Consider the following 19,840-nt stretch of genomic DNA (forward strand, 5'->3'; position numbering starts at 1 on the left):
GCGGGACCTGGACTGGTCACGTGACGCCCGGCCCGGAAGCGCTCGCTCCCGAGACCCCCTGGTGACGGGGTCGGGAGCTGCTACCTGGAGCGAGCGCGGAGGTCCCGGGGGTCCCTGCAGTTTCTCGCTCCCTGCATTCGCCGCCATGGCCTGGACCAAATACCAGCTGTTCCTGGCCGGGCTCATGCTCGTCACCGGCTCCATCAACACGCTCTCGGCCAAGTGAGTCCGGGCCTGGCTGGAAGGGGAGGGGGCTCAGCCGGACCTGCCGCGGCCCGCGAGGGCGCCAGCGACCCCGCGCACCTTCCTCGCCCTCCCCTTCCTCGGCTCTCCTTTCCCGGCTTCACCGGCTCGCCTAGTTTCTCCGGTCGGTTCAAGCGATTTGGGGGCCCCCAAGGGGCGCGAGGCCCGGGGAAATATGGACAGAGGCCGGGTCGCCAGCTGGAGGACCCAAGCCCCGGCTCATTTGATCGCTGAGTGTTTGATCCCGGCGAGTCACCTTCCGTCTCCGTGCCTCAGTTTCCTCGTCTTTAAACGGGAGGGTTGGAGCCCAACGGTGGGGTCGGAGGCAGGCTCTCCAAGAGCTGTAGGCAGAGGTGGGGTGAAGGGGCACTCCCACACTTGTGCACACGGGCTGCGGTAGAACCCATGCAGGCCGAGTAATCCGTGAGCGTGGAGGCGACAGAGAAGGGGTGCCCCGTGGGCTTCTCACGGAGGAGAGGTTACAGCTGGGCCTTGAAATTTCGGTGGGATATCTACATGTGGCTGGACGTCGAGCCAGGCAAGAGCAAGGTCACATCGAAGAGTGTTATAACCAGCCCCAAATGCCCAGGCCGCATCTTAATCCCACAATCAAAGAAGGGCTTTTGAGCAGAAAGTGACAGGTTACAAATGGTATGATGAACCTGATGGTCAAGATGAAGAGTAGTTTTGGTGCAGGGAATACCACTCCAAGCCTGCTACATAACAGATGAGGGAGGTAGGAAAGGAAGGGACAGGTGGGAGAGACCAGGTACAGAATGAAGCCATAAACCCTGACCCACAGGATGGAGAGACAATGACCAGTCCAGGGTTTCTGCCTGCGAGAATACAAGTGTCATTAACCCAGACAGGGAAGGCAGGTGGGCAGTTCAGCTCTGATGCATGAGGGTGAGGTGCTTGTGGGACAGAGGTAATAGTCCCGAGGAGGTTAGGGCTTGAGGACCCAGGGCTGTCATGAGACTGAGGGGTTGAGCACGGCCTCCTCTCTGTAGTGCACAGGAGACCCTGGAGGCAGCCCCTTGTCTGAGCAGTGCTTTGTCTCTTGCTCTGCCCCCGCCTCAAGACAGGGCTCTCCTGCCCCCTCTGTTTATCATCTCAGAGCCCCAGTACCCAGATCCTGGCCTCTCTCTGAACCGATTCCAAGGTGCACGTAGAGAACAGTGGACAGTGGCCCTCTCCCAGCCAGACCTCACTTCCAGCTGGGCCCTGCCAGTCTCCACAGCAAGGGGGAGGCATGCCAGTCACCCTCTGGGCTGTGTTCCAGGCCCCCTGAGGGCTGGGGGAGGGGGGCAGTCATCTCCTATCCATTTTTGAGGTGTTTGTTCCTAGCACACTCCATCAGTGATATGAGACATGTTCCAGAGGAGAGTTTGGAAGAGAGGCATCCTGTTCAGTTGATCAGACATGTATAAGGTACCTACAGGGTGTAAGGCACTGTCTGGACTCAGGGAAGGAGGCTGGAGCAACCAAAAGAAAGCTTGAGATGGTTAGAATCAGAGGTGAAGGGGCAGCCTGGCAACCACGGTGTCCTCCCTTCTCCAAAGGAAGTAAAGCTCTGGGTGAACCCCACTGTCTCTGGTTGGGTTATGGCTGGCTGTGTCTGTGCCTTGAGCTGGTCTCCTGGGCCCTGTGGCCTCCTGAAGGTCACTGCTTTTGCTGAGCCCTTAACTGTAAAGGTGACTTGACATGAGAGCTCCCATTCTCAGGATCTGAACACAGCAGCCAAGTTGTCTGTCTGCCCATCTGTCGTACTAGCTAAGGCCTTAGCCAAGTGCTCCCAGAGTGGCCGTGGGTCTGCCAGGGCTTCTGTCCCCAAGGAGAGTGGAGACTGCCAGTTACTACTGGGGTAAACTGTGCTAACTCAGCTCCTTCCTGGTCAGGTAGGAGGCCAGGGAAATCCTTGGCCCCAGGAGGCCTTGCCCTTGGAGGCTGCCTCAGAGACAGGAAAGAGACTCCCATGTGAGGACCCAGCCTTTGATCCTGTCACCTGATGTGGGGTCTCTCAGGAGCCTCCCTACCTCAGATGGACCCCCAGAATTGGGCCCCAAACATTGTTCTAAGGCCAGACTGTGAGAAGGACACCCTCAGAGAGAAAATGTAAGAGAGCAGCTATGTACATCCTGATGGGAATTAGCAATTTGAACTCACACTCTGACCTGCAGTTTCTGACAGGGACAGACTGGCTAGAATGTGACCACAGCCAGTGCTAACTAAGCAACTGCTATCCAGAGAGCATCCCGTGCCCGGTCCTCCTGCGGCCACCTTTCACGTGTTAGTTTAATGAATTCTTGTAACCAGCCTGTGAAGGAGATACGCTCGTTGTCCCCGGATGAGGATCCTGAGGTATGGAAAGGTGGCATTGCTTGCCCAAGTTCAAGTCAGCTGTCAAATGGCAGAGTTGATAATTGAACCAAAGTGATCTGGCTCAAGAATCCGGGCTCTTCATCGTCAATATGGGATGAGGCTAGAGACTTCTCTATTCATTTTTCAGGGCATTTCAAGTTGTTAGAAACGTAGAAATCACCCATTCTCATCCCCACGATCTGTGGTCAGGGTCCCATGAGAAGTTTCTTTTTGTGGCCCAGCTGACGGGTGTCAGAGTGGGCACCGGAACCTGGGTCTCCGCATTTTTTTTTTTAACATTCTTTTTTATTTATTTTTGAGACAGAGAGAGAGAGAGAACATGAACAGGGGAGGGTCAGAGAAAGAGGGAGACACAGAATCTGAAACGCTTAAGGCTTTGAGCTGTCAGCACAGAGCCTGATGCGGGGCTTGAACCCACGGACCGCGAGATCATGACCTGAGCCGAAGTCGGCTGCTTAACCGACTGAGCCACCCAGGCGCCCCATCCTGGGTCTCCGCATTTTAGCCCAGTCCTTCCACAGCTGCAGAACCCCAAAGCCGCTCTTCCTTGGGGATCTCCTCTCGTATCTCCGCAGGCAAGAGCAGCCAAGCGTGACCCTTGGGAGTTGTGATCCCACAAGTGGCAGCTCCCCTCCCTGCCACCAGAGTGCCCGACCTCCCGGACTGGGCAACAGGCCTGCGTCCCAGCCCAGGGGATCCTGCTGTTACCCGGCTTTTTTGGCCCTCGGCCCTCCACTCCCCCCCGGAGCCAGGGGCTGCTCTCGGTTCCCACGTTGCATCTCCAGTAGCCTCTTTCGGTTCCTTGGCCTGTTAAAAGGAGCACGTTTCTGTCCCCGGCATCCAGGGGAGACTAAACATAGTAGAGATGGAAGTGGCTGAGCACATGCCACCTGCTGTCCTGGGACCACAGGGCAGCTCTCCCCTGGAGGGGGCCACTGCCCGCTCGGCAGGTTTGGGGAGGCTGCAGGAGACAGGCCTGCCCTGGCTGGGGCCGGAGCAGGGGGCACATACCCACAGGAGGGAAAGCCGCCCATCAGGTTGGCCCCGTGGCCCTGTCCCCGGGCCTTGGCAGAGGGCCCCTCCCGGTGAAGTAGCTGCTTCTCCTTTCTTGGCTGCCCTCGCCACCCCCCCCCCCCCCACCGGGACCTTCTGCTGATGTGTCTCCTGCAGACCAAACGTTTCCCCCGCTCAGCACTGCTTAGGGCTGTCTGCCTGAACCAGAGCCTGCCTGTGGGGTCCTGTCCCTTTCAGAGCCCCCTTTTCCTGAATCCCGCTGGGGGGGCTGCATGGAAAGAGCCAGTGCAAGTAGACACTCACTAAGTAAGGCTCAGATCGCCACCTAAACCGCCACAGACTGGGAAGCTCACCCGGCCCGGGAGGGGCCGGTGGATGGCGGCGGGGGGGGGGGGGGGGGGTGACTTCCCCTCCAAAGTCAGGCCCCTGGTGCAGGAACCCTGCCAGGAAGGAAGGTGGCAGGAGGCCTGGAACCACCGGGCCTCTATTAGGGAAGGACTTGTATATGGCCTTTCTGTGCCAGCTCTAACTTTTGCCTTGGTGGCTGTCCCTACCCTTAAATCCCACGAGCTGGCATTGGATAATTGCTTCAGAGGGTTCCTTTGCCAGCCTCAGGAGGGCCGTATGTAGAGTGGAAAGAGTTGCAGGGCTTGGAAGCTATGGGATTAGGTGAGTCATGGGGCCTCCCCAAGCCTCAGGCTCATCTGTAAAATGGGTGTCATTTCCCCACCTTCCACCCAGAAACAAGGGATCCACTGAGGAAGATTTTGCAACACTTAGATGAGAGGGCTCGTGACTGTTTATTACCAACCGCTGTGACACCCAGAGAGTGGAGAAGCTCTGTGGCCCTTCCAAAGATCCCAGGCAGGAGAAAGAAGCCGACTCACCAGGCTTGACAAGCCGGGGGCGCCAGAGGAAGTGGCAGAGATTGTGAGGGGGATGGGACGCCCAACCGGTCAGGCCGAGGGAGCTCCGTCAGCCACATCCTCAGTCTGTCCGCACCCCCTGCCCTCACGTGGTTGCGCACGCTTCTCAGAATGCTGAGCTTTGAGTTTGGCCATGCCAGAGTGATTCACCCCCAGCACGGGGAGCCCACACCGCCCCCTCCACCGGCCTGCCGAGACCCCGTCTAAAAGAAGCCAGTCTCCGCCGACAGAAGGCGTCTACTCATGTAGCGTGAGCCGGACCCTTGCGGGGTCCCACAGGCCTCCTGCCCATGAGACCATGGCTTTCCCTTAGGGTACAGTATCTAGAGAGAAGAGAGGGCCCATCTGCAGAGCTGACCTCTCTCCACTTCAGCGAGGGGAGTGGGAAGAATCTGGAATAAGAAGGTGATGGGAGAAATTCAGGTGCTGAGGAAGGAGCACAGAACTGGAGGAGGAGGAGGCCCCTGGGTGCTGGCCTTTCCTCTGCACCCGAGGAGCCCCGTGTCCCTCAAGCCAGCCCTCTCTGGTCCCCGGGTTCTTTGTCAAATAAGGTGCTTCCTGAGATGATGGTTGCGTTTCTTCTCCTGTATCGGCACGTGTTGGCCCTGTGGCCCCTCCAGCCGCCCCTGCTTCAGCCAGCAGGGTGGGTCACAGAGAATGCTCCAGCTTTAGGGCTGGAGCAGAGCAGGCAATGTTGACCCAACACGAGGGGTGAGACTCCTGCTCAGTAGAGGGGAAAGAGGGAGAAGGGGCAGAAAAGGACTTTCATTGACTACCCGCCATGGGCCACCTCTTACATATCTCCTATTATTTATTGCTTTTGACAGTTCATCAGTATTGGCATCATCATCCCTATTTTATAAATGAGAAACCTATTCACTTGTCCTACCTATGAGGCTCAAAAGTCGTGAGCTTTCCACATATCCTGCCGCCTCTTCAGAAAGCATGTGAGCAGTTGGGTTTGGCGCTAGACCCGGCCCTTTGTTAACTGTGTGAGTCTGAGCCCGGCTCCCTCCACCCCTCCACCCCAAGCCCGCAAGTCCCCGCATGGAAAATGAAGTACGTGAAGTGCTCAGCACAGGCCTGGCACGAAGTCAGTGCTCAGTGACTTGTACCTTCCTAAAAACATGTAGTGAAGCGTTTTGCAAACAACAGCCCCACCCTAGGGGCCGTTGCTGTCATCCCCCCACGAACTGGAGCTGGTTTTGGTCTCTTGTTCTGTGCTGTCTGGGGTCCACCTGTGCCGACACAGTGAGCTGAAGCCTGTCTCAGGGCCAGGACGAGAAGCCTGACTCCAGCCCTAAGTACCTGCAGGTCCGAACTCTTCCCTGCCTGCAGAGAGGCTGGGCAGGGCCGCCGGTCCTGACACCCAATCCCTTGGGCTGCAAGCCTGCCCTGAGCCTTCAGATACAAGAGGACTCCATTTCCCAAGCTGGGAACACTGCCAGCCCCAACTTGTTGAGGCAGACCCACCCCTTGGGGAAAGCAAAGAAGGCCTTCGGGGCAGGAGGGGGAGCTCAGCATCTGCCTTACAGCCGGCTCTGCGCTCGCTGCCCACCCCTGGGGACAAGCCTGGCCGGCCCCACCAGCAGGTGGCACCTCACCCAAGTGGGCAATTAGGACCCAGAGGACGTTGCCTCTGGACTGTAGTACCTGCCTATTTGCTAGGTGGAGTCTGGCAGTCCCATTTATCCGACCACAAAATGTTGGAGCTTCCGTATGGTAATGTGCCAGGAGCTGGGGGTCCAGAGGTAGAGAAGTTGCTGGATGCTGAGCTTCCACTCTCTTAAGTGATAGTGACTCTGGAACACACAGTGAGACATGTGAGTTGTCGTTGCTAGAAGCTGCATAGGCAGTCACCCAGGGGGAGTCCCGGGAGATGGCTCTACCCCTAGATCGAGGCGGGGGGGGGGGGGCACTTCGTGAGCCTACCATGTATGCTGGGTGTAGTACCATGATGAGGAAGGGGCTTGCACGCATGCCCTCACCCTGAGCTTCTGGCTGACCTTCACGGACTTGGCAGGACCTCCCTCATTCCTCCTGGCAGAGCCCTGGCTCCAGCTCCAGGAATTTCCATCTCTGACTTGACCTGGGGCAGTTGGCTATACACCTTGGTGAAGCCTAACCTCTTTACTCCTCCTCGCATCTCCTCTGTTACACTTGGGTGCCTCACCCCCAGGTCCTCCCAGCGTGAGAGTAGTCCTTCCTGCCCGGGGATCCAAGAGCCCGAACTTGCCGCGAATCGGACAGAAGTGAGACCTCAGAGAGCCGGTGGTTTCTGTAGTGGGGGCTTTCTTTGCCACATTGGTACTGGGACTGCTCACAGCCTGGTCCCCTGACCCAGATTTCTCCCTACATTTCCAACCAGTCCTGTCAGAACTCCCACCCTTCAGCTCTCCTCTGACCCTCACCATTCCCAAGAACCACAGGCCCTCCTACCTGCCCCTGTTGGCATCTCTGGAGTGCCGGGGTCTCCCGCTCATTCACTGCGAGATAAGTTTGCCACAGTCCTGTTCTGTTCACTGGCCCTGGGGTGTGGTCAGATCAGTGAATGGATGTGGTCTCGCCCTCACGGCTGCCCAGGAGCTCTACCTGCCCTTCATGCTGCCAGCATCCGGGCCTTATGCCCTTGCCCCGGGCTGTGGGAAAGAGCTCCCTGGTCCCCTCCTCAAACTCAGGGCAGAGAGAAGCCAGGGCTAGCCAGGATCTTTGTCACACCCAGGCCCTAACCAGTGGCCCATACTTGTAGCACTGTGGAGGGCACAGGAAACAAAAGCCTCCCCTTACCTTTTGGGACCTTGGCCTTGTTGCAGAAATGAGCCAGCAGAGTAGGGCTAGGTACTCCCGTGTGGTTGCTCTTGTCAGACATTGCAAGGAAGGACATTTAAGAAAAAGAAAGTCCTGGGTCTTGCAGTTTACAGACAGCCGCCACCTATGCGTGGGGTGCTACACAAGGAGCAGGTCCATGGCCCGCAGGACATTGCCCTGGGTCTGCATTGGCTTGAGTCAGCTTGTGGTATGACAGACGCGGTTGAAGCCATGTCGACGAACGGCAGGATATGCAACATGAGGGGGGTGGGGGTGCCCTCCTGCCAAGCTCAGTCCAAGCCAGATCACCCAGCTCTGGGCCCGGGCCCACCTGCACGCTTCCAGAAGTCAGCAGCCAGGGGACTAAAATGTTAGGAGGAGCTGTGGCTCTTTAGGCAGGAGATGAGAAGATTCAAAAGAAGGTGGAAAAGTCTCCAAATATCTAAAGGACTTTCAAATGGAAGAAGTTAGACTAGACCTCAGGGACACGACAAAGCCCAGCAAAAACGAAGTTCAGGGGCGGGAGCTGTAGTGCACGGACGGCAGACAGTGCAGAATGATTGGCGGTAGCTGCCAGGGCACAGGGCCGTGAGGGGTCCTGGGCTTGTGTCTGGGGTTGCTGGGGAAGCACGCCACACTCGGTTATGCCATCTGCCAGGGTGCCGGCTGGGCGTGCCCTCTGCTAGAGCCACACACTTGCCACCTGCTTTACAGTCAGTGCTAGAAAGACCCTCCAGACCCTTCAGGTGATATGAAGGTGACCGGCTGCTCTCTGCCAGACAGTCATTTCCCAGGGCCCAGATGCCCTCGTAGACCACAGGCGCCTGGTATTTTTCGTGCCATGGGCCCCTTTGACAGTCTGGTAAAGCCTGGAATGTTGTTTTAAAATATGCAGATAAAGGATAGGATTACAGAAAAAGCCACTTATGTTGAAGTAAAGTTATCAGAACATTGAAAAATCCTATTCGTGATAGAGTAATATGTGTGTATATGCTTCTTAACACAAAATGATAAGCAGTAGGTCTAATTGCCGTAATTTTGTAGTAGCGATGGATGTAATTGGCACTTCACAGTATCCGCAAGGACTCCGATGGGCTGGTGAGAGTAACTGTGACTTGTGCGTGTGACAAAGTCACAGGTACTGCGGGGCTACATTCCCAGTTTGAGGAAATGCTGTGTTTTGGCTAAAAGTTTCTAGGCCCCCGCTTCCTGTCCACGGTCCCAGATGAAGACTTTGTGCTGTGGAATCCGGCCCCTTCGAGCAGGAGTCTCATGCTGGGCCAAGTCCCCTAAGTCTGGCCTCTTGGCTCTGAGAGGAGCCAGCTTGTCCACAGGCCCCAGAGCCAGGCTTGCAGAGCCCGCACGCGCCCGAGGATTTGACCTTCTCTCTCTCTCCGCTGCAGGTGGGCAGACAACTTTGTGGCCCCGGGCTGCGGAGGGAGCAAGGAACACAGCTTCCAGCATCCCTTCCTTCAGGTATCTAGCCCCGTCCCTGCCTCCCCACCTCTGACCACCCAGGCCTCAGGTCACGTGTGCCCACCGGGCCCTGCTGCTTCCTGACCCAGGGTGGCGCCTTCCCCTGCTCCCGGGAGAACCATCTCCTTCCCTCCCTCCCTCCCCAGAACAGACGCCAGGGTGTGAGTGCCGGTGGAAGAAGGCAGAGGGCACAGCCCTCTCTGGAAGGCCTGCGTAAGTCCTGGTGAGCAGTCCTGCCCCGGACGCTGTAAGGCCAGCCCTCCCACGTCCAAGTCAGGACACATTTGGAAAACATCAACCCCAGGAGCAAAGCCCGCTCTGCACCCATGGGCAGCCCGGACTCCTCTGGGATAGAGCAGACACCATAAATGGAAAGCACCTTATTGCTAGGCTGGGAAGCGGGAGGCTAGTATTTCAGCCCCAGCTCTGCCAGCAGACTTGCTCTGTGACCTTAAGTAAGTTCTTAACCCTCTCTGAGCCTCTGTTTCTCAATCTGGAGCTTGACCAGAGGTTGGCCTACCCTGATGGTTTTCAGACCAGCTGTACACAGCCTTAAGGTTCCCATCAGGATGTTTCTAGAGCTGAGGGCTGAGACCTAGGAGGTAGTGTCTGGCCTTTCACACACAGTAGCTCTGCTTTTGTCTGTTGGACGCATCAAGTTATAGATAAGCTTTTGTTTGAAGAAAGGCTGTGTTAAAATTTTGTCACAGGTGATTCTCCTTCCAGCTCTAAACTTCTAGGGTTCTGTCCCCTGCAGGCAGTGGGCATGTTCCTGGGAGAGTTCTCCTGCCTGGCTGCCTTCTACTTGCTCCGGTGCAGAGCTGCGAGGCACCCAGAGGGCAGCATGGATCCCCAGCAGCCCTTCAATCCCCTTCTTTTCCTGCCCCCAGCCCTCTGCGACATGACGGGTACCAGCATCATGTATGTGGGTGAGTAGCTGGGCCAGGCTGAGAAGGGCCCGAGGGGCCACTGGTGAAACAGCCACCCCCACCCCAGTTCATCTCACTCCTGCCCCACTCCCAGACTTACACACACACACACACACGCACGCACACAAGATTTACTGAGTACATACTATGTGCAAGGTGTGTCTTCAGCCCTGAGGACGCCTCAGTGAAAAGATAGCCTCGGCCCTTGGGAGCTAACATTGTGTGTCTCTCCTCTTCTAGCCTTGAACATGACCAGTGCGTCCAGCTTCCAGATGCTGCGGGGAGCAGTGATTATATTCACAGGCCTGTTCTCGGTGGCCTTCCTGGGGCGGAGGCTGGCGCTGAGCCAGTGGCTGGGCATCCTTGCCACCATCGCGGGGCTGGTGGTCGTCGGCCTGGCTGACCTTCTGAGCAAGCATGATGATCAGCATAAGCTCAGCGAAGTGATCACAGGTACGACAAGGGCCAGGGACCCAGGGGCTGCCCATCCTGTCCTGTCCTCCCTGGGAGCCAAGCACAGAGTCCGTCAACAGACTTTTGCAAGCTCTTCTGTATGGCAGGCCCTTGGTGAGGGCACATGGGGGACCTACAGGCCGACTTGGGCACGCACCTGCTCTCGAGGTGGCGGATAGAGTGCACAGAGGCACAAGCAGCATGAGAGACGGGTGGGCTAAGGAGGGGAGGTCAGGAGGGAGAGGGTCTGTGCCATGATAAACACACAAACTACTGGGTCTGTGAGAGGAAGGGAACGGATGTCTCTTGAGCGTTTACTAAGTACCCAGCCCGGCGTGAGTGCTGAAGGTCATCATCATAGTAATCCCCACATCCCGGAAAGGAGGCCTTGCAGCCTCTTCTATGATGATGGGACCCCTCTGGTCCTCCGAGGACGGACTAAACCAGAAATGTCTGTCACAAAGGCTTGTGCTTCTCAAAAGACCTGCTTATCACCCTGTTGTGCCACTCGCAGTCCCAGGCAGGCCTCTGGGCCTTCTGGAGCCTCGGCCCAGAGTGGTGACAGTGCCTGCCCTGCAGGGCTACCCCACCCCTCAGGGACTAGGAAACCAGGCATAGGACTGTCATGATTGCATCATAAACTATATGGTGCCCTGCAAAAGGCAGGGGCTGTGGGGGTGGTTGTGTCCCTGTGGGAGCCGTCTAACCCTGCACTGGGCCTGCCACCCTGCCTCCATCCCTGCCCCCCGACCCCGTGCAGCCCAGTCTCACCCTGGCTCACTTCCCCCACAGGGGACCTGTTGATCATCATGGCCCAGATCATCGTCTCCATCCAGATGGTGCTAGAGGAGAAGTTCGTCTACAGGCACAATGTGCACCCACTGCGGGCAGTTGGCACTGAGGGTATGTGAGCACGGGGGCTGGGAGCAGGGCGCTGCTGCCGGGACACCCCGGAGGGCAGCACGTGGAGGGGACACACAAGCAGGAGCACGGGGCAAGGTGCCAGGGTCCACGGGGAGGGGGTGACCCCCGACCCCCCCATTCCTCCCTCCCTTCACCACGTGTGTGTTGACAGATACTCTGACGCCTGCCATGCACAGAGCCAGGAGCTAGGGGGGCCGAGGTGGAGGATGAAGGGGATACATGCCCCACTGTAGAGGAGTTGGCCAGCAAGAAAGGACCAGACAGCGCATTTGGGCTCAGGCCACTTGTGCTCAAATGATGTGTCACTTGCCAAGCACATCTGAGTGTCTTTAGGACAGGGAAGGTGGCATTTGAGCTGCAACAGGAGTGGGAAGGAGGGAACTCCAGACAAAGTGAAGACGCGGGGAGCTGGCCATGAATGTGGAAACCGGTGAGGAGTAGTTGGGTGAGATATGGGTTTGATGTTGGGACAGTGATCAGGAAGTGAATGGGTCAGGGTCTTATCCCGGAGAACCTTGAACGTCCGGGAAGTTGATTAGACTTTCCGTGATGAGCAGGGAGGAACCACCAAAGGTTTTTATTTTTTCATGTTTTATTTATTTATTAGACACAGTGTGCATATGCACATGCCAGTGGGGGAGGGGCAGAGAGAGAGGGAGAGAGAGAATCCCAAGGAGGCTCCGTGCTTCCAGCACAGAGCCCGATGCGGGGCTCCATCTCACGAACCATGAGATGTTCTGAGCTGAGATCAAGAGTCGGACGCTTCACTAACTAAGCCATCTAGGCCGCCTGGAAGCACGAAGGGTGTTTGAGCAGGAAAGTAACTCCCAAAGCGGATAAGCTTTAAAGGTATGAAACCAGCAGGGCAGATTAGAGCAGTCCTAGCCAAGTGTGGCCTGCGGGCCAGTCAGGGAGCTGTGTGCGCCTGGCCCACAGGGCGCCGAGGGCTTCTGGCACAGTGTTAATCAGCTGGATCATCGACTAGTTAGTCAACCACATCATCAAGAAGTTTGTTTGGATCCACTCATTTTTTTTCTCCCTTGCAAGACTTTCTGAATGGAGCAGCGCATTGATTTACATTCAGATCCAGCTCCTGGTCACAGACCAATGGCACTGAATTAGAGAACGGTGTTTTTCCACACTTGGGAGAGCAGTGCAGTGGCGGCAGCGGCCATTCTTTTTTAAATGAATACCATAGAATTTAAAAGAGCCAGAGAACATTGCGAGGGTGGCTGTTGGTTTGTGAAAGTGCGCATACAAGCGTATCCGTGCCTGTGCACACATATACTGGTAACGATACAACGCGTGTCTTACTCTGGGTCCAGACAGAAAACACGATTAAAGCGGAAGAGGGCAGCTAGAGCCCCCTCAGCAGGCCGCTGTGAATTCCAGATGAGCAGGCAGCCCCAGGCCCTGCAGGGAGGCGCAGGTGTGAGGGAGGAGCTGGGAGGGGTGGCGGGAGGGACACCAGGGGAGCCCCTGCTGGGCGGGCTAAGCTGGGGATCTCGGGGTGGGCAGAGAGTGCCGCATACTTCTTCCACTCCCACAGGCCTCTTCGGCTTCGTGATCCTCTCCCTGCTGCTGGTGCCCATGTACTACATCCCCGCCGGCTCCTTCAGCGGAAACCCGCGAGGGACGCTGGAGGACACGCTGGACGCCTTCTGCCAGGTGGGCCGACAACCGCTCATCGCCCTGGCGCTGCTGGGCAACATCAGCAGCATCGCCTTCTTCAACTTCGCGGGCATCAGCGTCACCAAAGAACTGAGCGCCACCACCCGCATGGTGCTGGACAGCCTGCGCACCATCGTCATCTGGGCCCTGAGCCTGGCGCTGGGCTGGGAGGCCTTCCACCCGCTGCAGATCCTGGGCTTCCTCATCCTCTTGATGGGCACCGCCCTCTACAACGGGCTGCACCGGCCGCTGCTGGCCCGCCTGTCCAGGGGCCGGCCCCCCGCAGAGGAGGGCGAGCACGAGAGACTGCTCGGCGGCTCTCGGACTCCCATCAACGATGCCAGCTGAGCCTCTTGTGGGTTCTCTGCTGCTACCTGGATGCGCCTTGTCCACCCTGAGGCTGAGGCCACACGGGCTGGGGAGCCTCCAGCGCCCCTTCCCTAAGGCCTCACCCTGCCCCTCCCCACAGACCCCCGGGGCAGCTGCTGCCACAGAAGACCACCAGACACCCAGGTCCTCCTCTGTCACCACCCCCTGCATCCCCCACGGGCCTGGGTGCAGTGACCCACTCCTGGCAGGCTCCCCCCAGCACCACCACCCCCCCTGCAGCCCTAGCACTAAATCATGAAGTGGGATCGCAGGAGCTAACAACCCTAAGATTTCCTCCTGAACCATAAGCTAAACGTGGTTCTCCAAAGAAGAGAGGTCAGTGAGCAAATTCAAACCAGAACTAAGCACCATATTTTCTAAAACGTGTAGGGTATTCCCTAACCCTGTCTGGAGACCGAAGTTTTAGCTGGGCTGTCCCATAAACTCAGCGAAAGTTCCCTCAGCCCATCACCTAGTTGCTCTGGGCCTCGGCGTCCTCCTGTAGAAAGCAGCGGGTGTAGACGCTGTGGCTTCGGTGCTTTCCAGACTCAGCTGGGCCCATTCTGTGGGAAAGGAGTAATAGCCGCCCCTTCTTGGGAATTGTCCCTCTGCCCCTGGCGCCTCCTCCCCATGCCAGTCCCGCTGTCCTTGCTCACACACTCAAGGCCTCCCTGCCTGGCAGAGATCATGAGGGGAGTTCCAGGCAGCCCTCAATAGCAGCTTTTATGATCTCTTCACCTTCCCTTTTAAAGATGAGAAAACTGAGGCCCAGAGATGTGAGTTGTTTGGCAAAGGGCTCTCTGGCTGTGGACTCTAGCCGTGCAGCCACGTGATCCGATCTGGCAGCAGGCTGGGATCCGGAGCACACGGACCTCAGCCCCACCCTCAGCAACCTGACTCCACCGATTACCCTCCAGGGCGATGAATTTCCCGGGACTCCACCATTTAAAGTAACTCTGGTATCCTAGGCGTGTGTTAAAGGCTTAACTTTTGCATAACAGCCTGACAGGTGGATGCAGATGAGGAAGCCGCTGGCCCAGAGAGGGTTAAGTGACTTCCTCACGGAGCCAGCTTTCCAAGCTAGGTTTGCCTGATTCCAAACCTACAGCCCCACCCACCTTACTGGTTTCTCTGGGCAGTTTTCCCATGGCTGGGTTAGAAGCTTCATGTGCTGTTGTCCTCCCTGTAACCCCACCACAAAGGGAGGGGACTGGCACTGGGGACCCCAGGGAGCTGAGCAGCCCTTCATTGCTGAGTTCCTCGCTCCGTGGCAGTTTCTGGAGCCTCAGACCATTTTTCTGGGCAGCTCCATCATAAAAGAAAACACCAAATGCCTTCCTTAAAATAGATTCTGGGGGAAGAGATATTTGACAAGCAAAGCCTTCAGGCAGTGTGGGAATCGGCAGGTTATTACGGTTTCTTGGGTGAGGAGGGACTCTCCCTATCAGCAGCTCCAAGTCCCAGGGGCCCCCGAGCTTCTGCAGGGAACAGTGTGTAATCAGAGAGTGAGTGTGCTGGGACTCCAGCTGCCCTGTCCAAAAAGCTGGGGCCTTAGAATGTTTTAGGCTTTATTTTTAAAAACAAAAGGGAAATGAGCAGTGTAAGCTCTTTTTTTATCTTTTTTTTTTTTTTTTTTTTAATGAGAGGGAAGGAGTGCAAGGGTTAAACATCAGGCCTGCCACTGACCAGGGTGAATCACTTTACCTCTGGAGCTTGGGTCTTCACATCTCCCAAATAGGAAAACCAGCCTCCATCTTGCAGAATGAGCATGAAAATTACATAAGATAATAAATTGAAGGTGCCTGAAAGTGTCAACACACAGTGGAGCGTCCTGTAAGGCTGCGCTGCCCACCAGGGTGGCCCGCCAGGGGCACGGAAGTCCCAGCAGAGGCCCAGCACAGAGCATCGGTCTTGCTCAGAGGGGAAGAAAGGTTTTATTAAAATTCACCATCATGGAGGCCAGTGTAAAATCTCCATCTATTTTAAGACAGCAAGATGCCTCGAGAACATTTTACGGTGACAGTAGGTTCACTCTCTCCTGTTGTCAAGGATGCTTTGGAGGGGGAGTTCCCGAGGCTTTGCTGGTCATGTGGGTGGGAGGGTAAGGACCACTACTCTCACTGAAGCTGGAGGGTTGTGGGGAGTATTTTCAGTGGAGTAAGGGGGTCCTGAATGGTGGAAGTTTGGTGTGAAGGTTCTGAACCCCCAAATCAGAATTGACTGATAACAGACTTCTGTAAACATCGGTTCAAACTGACGTTCAATTTAAGCGTCTGCATTGTGGTGGACTGCTCAGTCCATCCCCCTCGCAGTGTGGTCCTGGGAGAGCTGGGGGGGGCAGGGGCTTCTTGCAGGACTGCCATCCGGGACCTGGAGTAGCTCTCAGGCTCCTCTCCTCCAGGAAGCTGCCCACAAGGCAGAGATTTAGGACCAAGCCAAGTGGTTCTGTTTTGTCTTCAGTTTGTCCAAAGGTCTCTGCTACTTTAACAAGCAAACAGCATTCAAAGAGGTCAGAAGCTCTGACCCCTGCTGAGGACAGGAGGAGGAGTGGAGCGAAGGGCCACCTCGTATAGAGGAAAGAAGCAGAATCCAAAGTCAGAGAGCTGTGTCTCAGCCCCACCTCTACCTTGGCTGGGTGACCTTGGACACCCTCTCAAGACCTTAGCTACCTATAAAAAGGAGAGGTTCTCGGCATTGCCAAATATGTACACCTGCCTGACCTGCTTTACAGATTGACCTCGCTTCATAGTTGCCTTGGTTCAGAACCCTTCTGGCCTTACGTTAACTACATCCTTTCAAAACGTAAAAGTCAGCAAGGAGTTTCCCCTAGCTATAAAAGTTCATAAATCACCCTTCTTCATTAGGAACACTTGTCCAAGAGTCTTTAGTAAAAGGATTACTATCCCAGAATTTACTGAACTGTGCTGAGAACTGATGTGCCCCAAGGACTGTGGGCCCATGAAAGAAAACAGAAGATGAATGTGGAAGGAAAGAATTCCAGCACAGCATGACGTGCATAAGAGGCCTTTGAGATACAGGGGAGGCAGTACCACTCTGTATCAGAATGGTGTTGCAGAATGAGCCGGGAGTCTCCCAGGCCGGTGGGGTTGGAGGGAGCGGGTATTCCTGGAGAAAGGAGAAGCTTGTAAAAAGCATAGAAACATGCAAGTGATGTATTCAAGAACTGTAGGTAAGGAGACCAGTATGCCTGGCAATAAGCACGCAACACTAAAAGTGGCCAGGGTCAAGGTCAGAGAGGTGGGCAGGCGCCCAGATGGTGCTGTACATTTTAGACTTTGCTGAGGGATCAGAACTCAATCTGTAGACCGTAGAGTACCATGGGGAGTTTAGGCAAGGCAGTGACGTGATCCAAATTGCTGTTTGGAAAGATCACTAAAGGTAGAGACAAGTAAAACAACATTTGATTATAATTAGAGTCTGAACTAGAGAAACGGTGGAGAGGATGAATACAAGAGCCAATCAAAGAGTAGGCTCACATTATAGAGCCCTTGGCTCTCGGATCTTCTGTCGCATAAGGCACCACCAAAGAGTGGGTCTTCTAGACCAGGCTGTTCACCCCATTCCCCCCACCACCAGTGGACCCACTGAGTATCCCCAGGTACAGCTCCTTCCCTTTTCTTTCCTTCCTTACTTTGCTCCTTTTCCTCCCCCGCCCCCCCCTTTTTTTTAATTAAGTAGGCTCCATGCCCAATGCGGGGCCTGAACTCACAATCCTAAGATCAAGAGTCGCACGCTCTCCTGACTGAACCAATCAGGTGCCCCCTTTTGTCCCTCCTTTTAAAAATTGTGGTAAAATACACACAACCTAAAACTGACCATTTTGAGCGTTATTAAGTGTTCAATGGCACTGAGTCCGTGCACATTGTTGTGCAGTATCACACCATCTCCAGACTTCCTCATCTTCCCAAACTGAAACTCCATACCCATCAAACACTAACTCCCCATTCCTCCTTTCCCCTGGCCCCTGGCAACCACCATCCTACTTTCTATGAATTTCGTGAAAGTGGACTCATGTAAGTGGAATTATACAGTATTTCTCCTTTTGTGTCTGTTTTACTTTGCTTAACATAATGCCTTCAAGGTTCATTCGTGCTGTAACGTGTCATTTCCTTTTTAAGGCTGTATAATATCCCATTGTATGTAAGTACCACATTTCGCTTATCTATTCATCTATTTGGACATTGGGGGCTGTTGTGGGTAACATTGCTGTGAGCATTAGTGTACCAATACCTGTTCAAGTCCCTGCTTTTGAGTGTATACCCCGAAGTGGAATTGCTGGATCATATGGTAATTGCACATTTAGTTTTTTTGGCCAGTCAACATACTGTTTTCCACTATGGCTGCAGCATTTTACATTCCCACCAGTGAACAAGGGTTCCATGAAATCACTGATTTTATAATGACATTTTCCCCTGATTACGTGTTAACTGTAGAACGTTGAGGAAATGCAAGAAAACGTGTGGAAAATAAAAATTCCCTTTATTCTAACTACCCAGATGTACATTTGACCTGAATGCGTACTATCCTCGATAGTAAAGAGAAAGGAAAGGGGTCGTTTCTCTAGGAGGATTCCATTGCAGCGCTGGAGAGTGTGATCCAGAGCCCGGATCCTGGCTGCCCCGCGACCCCAGTCATCAATAACGTCCATGCAGTTAAACTGGCTTCTGAACCATTTTCGTGGGGTGTTCCTGGGAGGGTCACAGGGGCGACATGTGGTTGTCACATTCTCGTGTGAATCTGCCTCCTCTTGTTTAAAAGCCACCTCAGGGGTGACAGGGCAAAACATAAAATGTCTGAGCAAAGTGATTTTTCTAGAGAAACGTGTTCTACTAACTCACCGTCTACATCTTCAGAATAGAGCTTTCCCTTTTGGACCATTGGGCACTCAAAAATGAGCACCACTACAAGCAAGCAGAAGGCGGGAGAAGCTCCCGCCTCCCTTCATTTCTCCAAGTTCCCATTGGCTGATTCCTACCGTCGAACCGCCACAGCCCCGCGCTCTCCTCTTATCACCGCGCGCCGCTAGCCTTCCGTCCTGTGCTCTGATTAGTCCTCTCCGCAGTCGCTCTGCGCCAGGGGCGTTCCAGAGGCAGCCACTGAGAGTTGCTGAATTCGGGTTTTAAAAAACGCCGCCAGTGAATCAGTGGTGCGGGAACTTGGAACCGCGGAGGCGCCGGGAGCGGCCGAGCACGCACCCCGCCGGGGCACGCGGCCAGGACGCTCCCGGGCTTCTCCCGGACGCCAGCCTCTGTCCCCGGACCCCGAAGGCCGAGAAGGAGCCGCGGGGCAGCCACCCTCGGCGCCCGCCATGGGCCCGCGCCGCCGGAGCCGCAAGCCCGAAGTCCCGAAGAGGCGCACCGCGAGCCCGACCCCCAGCCCCCCCCCGGCGGGGCCCCTCCTTAGGTAACCGGCCGCGGCCCGTCGCCCTCGAGCAGCCGGGGTGAGGGGTGGGCACGGCCGCATCCGCGTGCCCATTTCACGGAGCAGAACACCAAGCTCGAGGGCGGAGTCCGGGGTCCGAATCTCGGGCTGGCGCTCCTCTGCGGGCGGGCGCAGCCGCGCGGCCGGCGAGCATCTGCTCGGGCCGGCCCAGTCCAGGCCCAGCGAGGAACCGGGGAAAGCAGTTCCGAGGGGGAGAAAGGGCTGGCCCAGGCGGCCTGGCTCCTAATATTAATTCTTACCACTAGCATTTATGGAGTACCTACCACCAACTAGACCTTGTGTTCAACTCTTTACGTGAATTACCTCAACTGCATAGTGTGCCCATTTTACAGACGAGAAAACTGACGCGCGGGCAGGCCGGGTAACTTGAACAAGGTCACACACGGCTTGCTCCAGCAGACAGGAGTTTAAAAAAATAAGTGTTTGTGCTTTTTTAAATTGCAAAGTTCTTGTCCGCTTTTTGTGACCATTTCAAAGAACTATTGTACTCTTAGAAGGTGCCCTTCCAGGTATTGTATGCATTTTTGTTTTTTCTTCATTGAGGGCTGTGTTGGGCCTTAAGTAGAGTGCTCTCGCCTTGTTCTCTTCCTGAGATCATGGGCTGGGACGGAAGACTGGTCTGTGGTCCTGTTTCTGTACTGAGGTCTGGTGGGTGGCAGACCCACGGGGCGAGAGCTGTGCCTTTGTGGCAACAACTGCTTTACTTGTCTTCTGCCACATAGTTAAGAGCAGGGTGAAAAAAATATATTCTGGGCTATTTTCTTTCCTGAACGTTAATAACCCTTGCATCCAGGCAACTTGCTGACTTCTCTCGTTAGTTCTAACTAGCGTTCAGTTACTTCAACTGAAATGTTCAAGTAGGCTATTATATTACCTGCAGATAAGGACCTGAGTCTCCTTTTTCATTTTTACACGTTTTATTTCGTGGTGTATTGTACTAAGGAGGCCCTGAGATTAGTATTGAAATACGAGCAGCGTTTTGGCCATCCTTGTCCCGTTCCTGATTTTAACAGGGTGCTGTTAAGTGTGTTTGCTGTTGCTTTGTGATATGGAAGCATCCTGCTGCGCCTGGTTTATCTCCACGCTTCCTGGCAGTCCCCCTGCACTTGTCTGGCAGTCCGGCTCTGCCATTCTCCCCAGTGACTATTCCACACCTTTGTTTTTCTTCTTCAAATTCCTACA

The 19,840-nt window shown here is 55.4% G+C and overlaps 2 protein-coding genes across 2 annotated transcripts in view; both read left to right on the forward strand.

The window, feature by feature from the left end:
- Positions 1–13: 13 nt before the first annotated feature.
- SLC35F6 (solute carrier family 35 member F6) lies at positions 14–17,707 on the forward strand. The gene is made up of 6 exons (XM_040496260.1): positions 14–222; positions 8,777–8,849; positions 9,607–9,778; positions 10,019–10,231; positions 11,024–11,134; positions 12,705–17,707. The coding sequence occupies exons 1-6, from the start codon at positions 146–148 to the stop codon at positions 13,172–13,174; spliced, it is 1,116 nt and encodes a 371-aa protein (XP_040352194.1). The 5' UTR covers positions 14–145; the 3' UTR covers positions 13,175–17,707.
- A 625-nt stretch (positions 17,708–18,332) lies between these two features.
- Positions 18,333–19,840, forward strand: part of CENPA (centromere protein A) — an 8,123-nt gene continuing 6,615 nt past the window's right edge. The window contains 2 exon segments of the mRNA XM_040496267.1: positions 18,333–18,601; positions 18,603–18,619. Coding sequence (XP_040352201.1) covers positions 18,525–18,601; positions 18,603–18,619 — 94 coding nt within the window. The 5' untranslated portion in view covers positions 18,333–18,524.

The sequence above is a fragment of the Herpailurus yagouaroundi genome, unplaced genomic scaffold, assembly GCF_014898765.1.
Source record: "Herpailurus yagouaroundi ecotype Mexico unplaced genomic scaffold, PumYag 188, whole genome shotgun sequence".
NCBI classification, from domain to species: domain Eukaryota; kingdom Metazoa; phylum Chordata; class Mammalia; order Carnivora; family Felidae; genus Herpailurus; species Herpailurus yagouaroundi.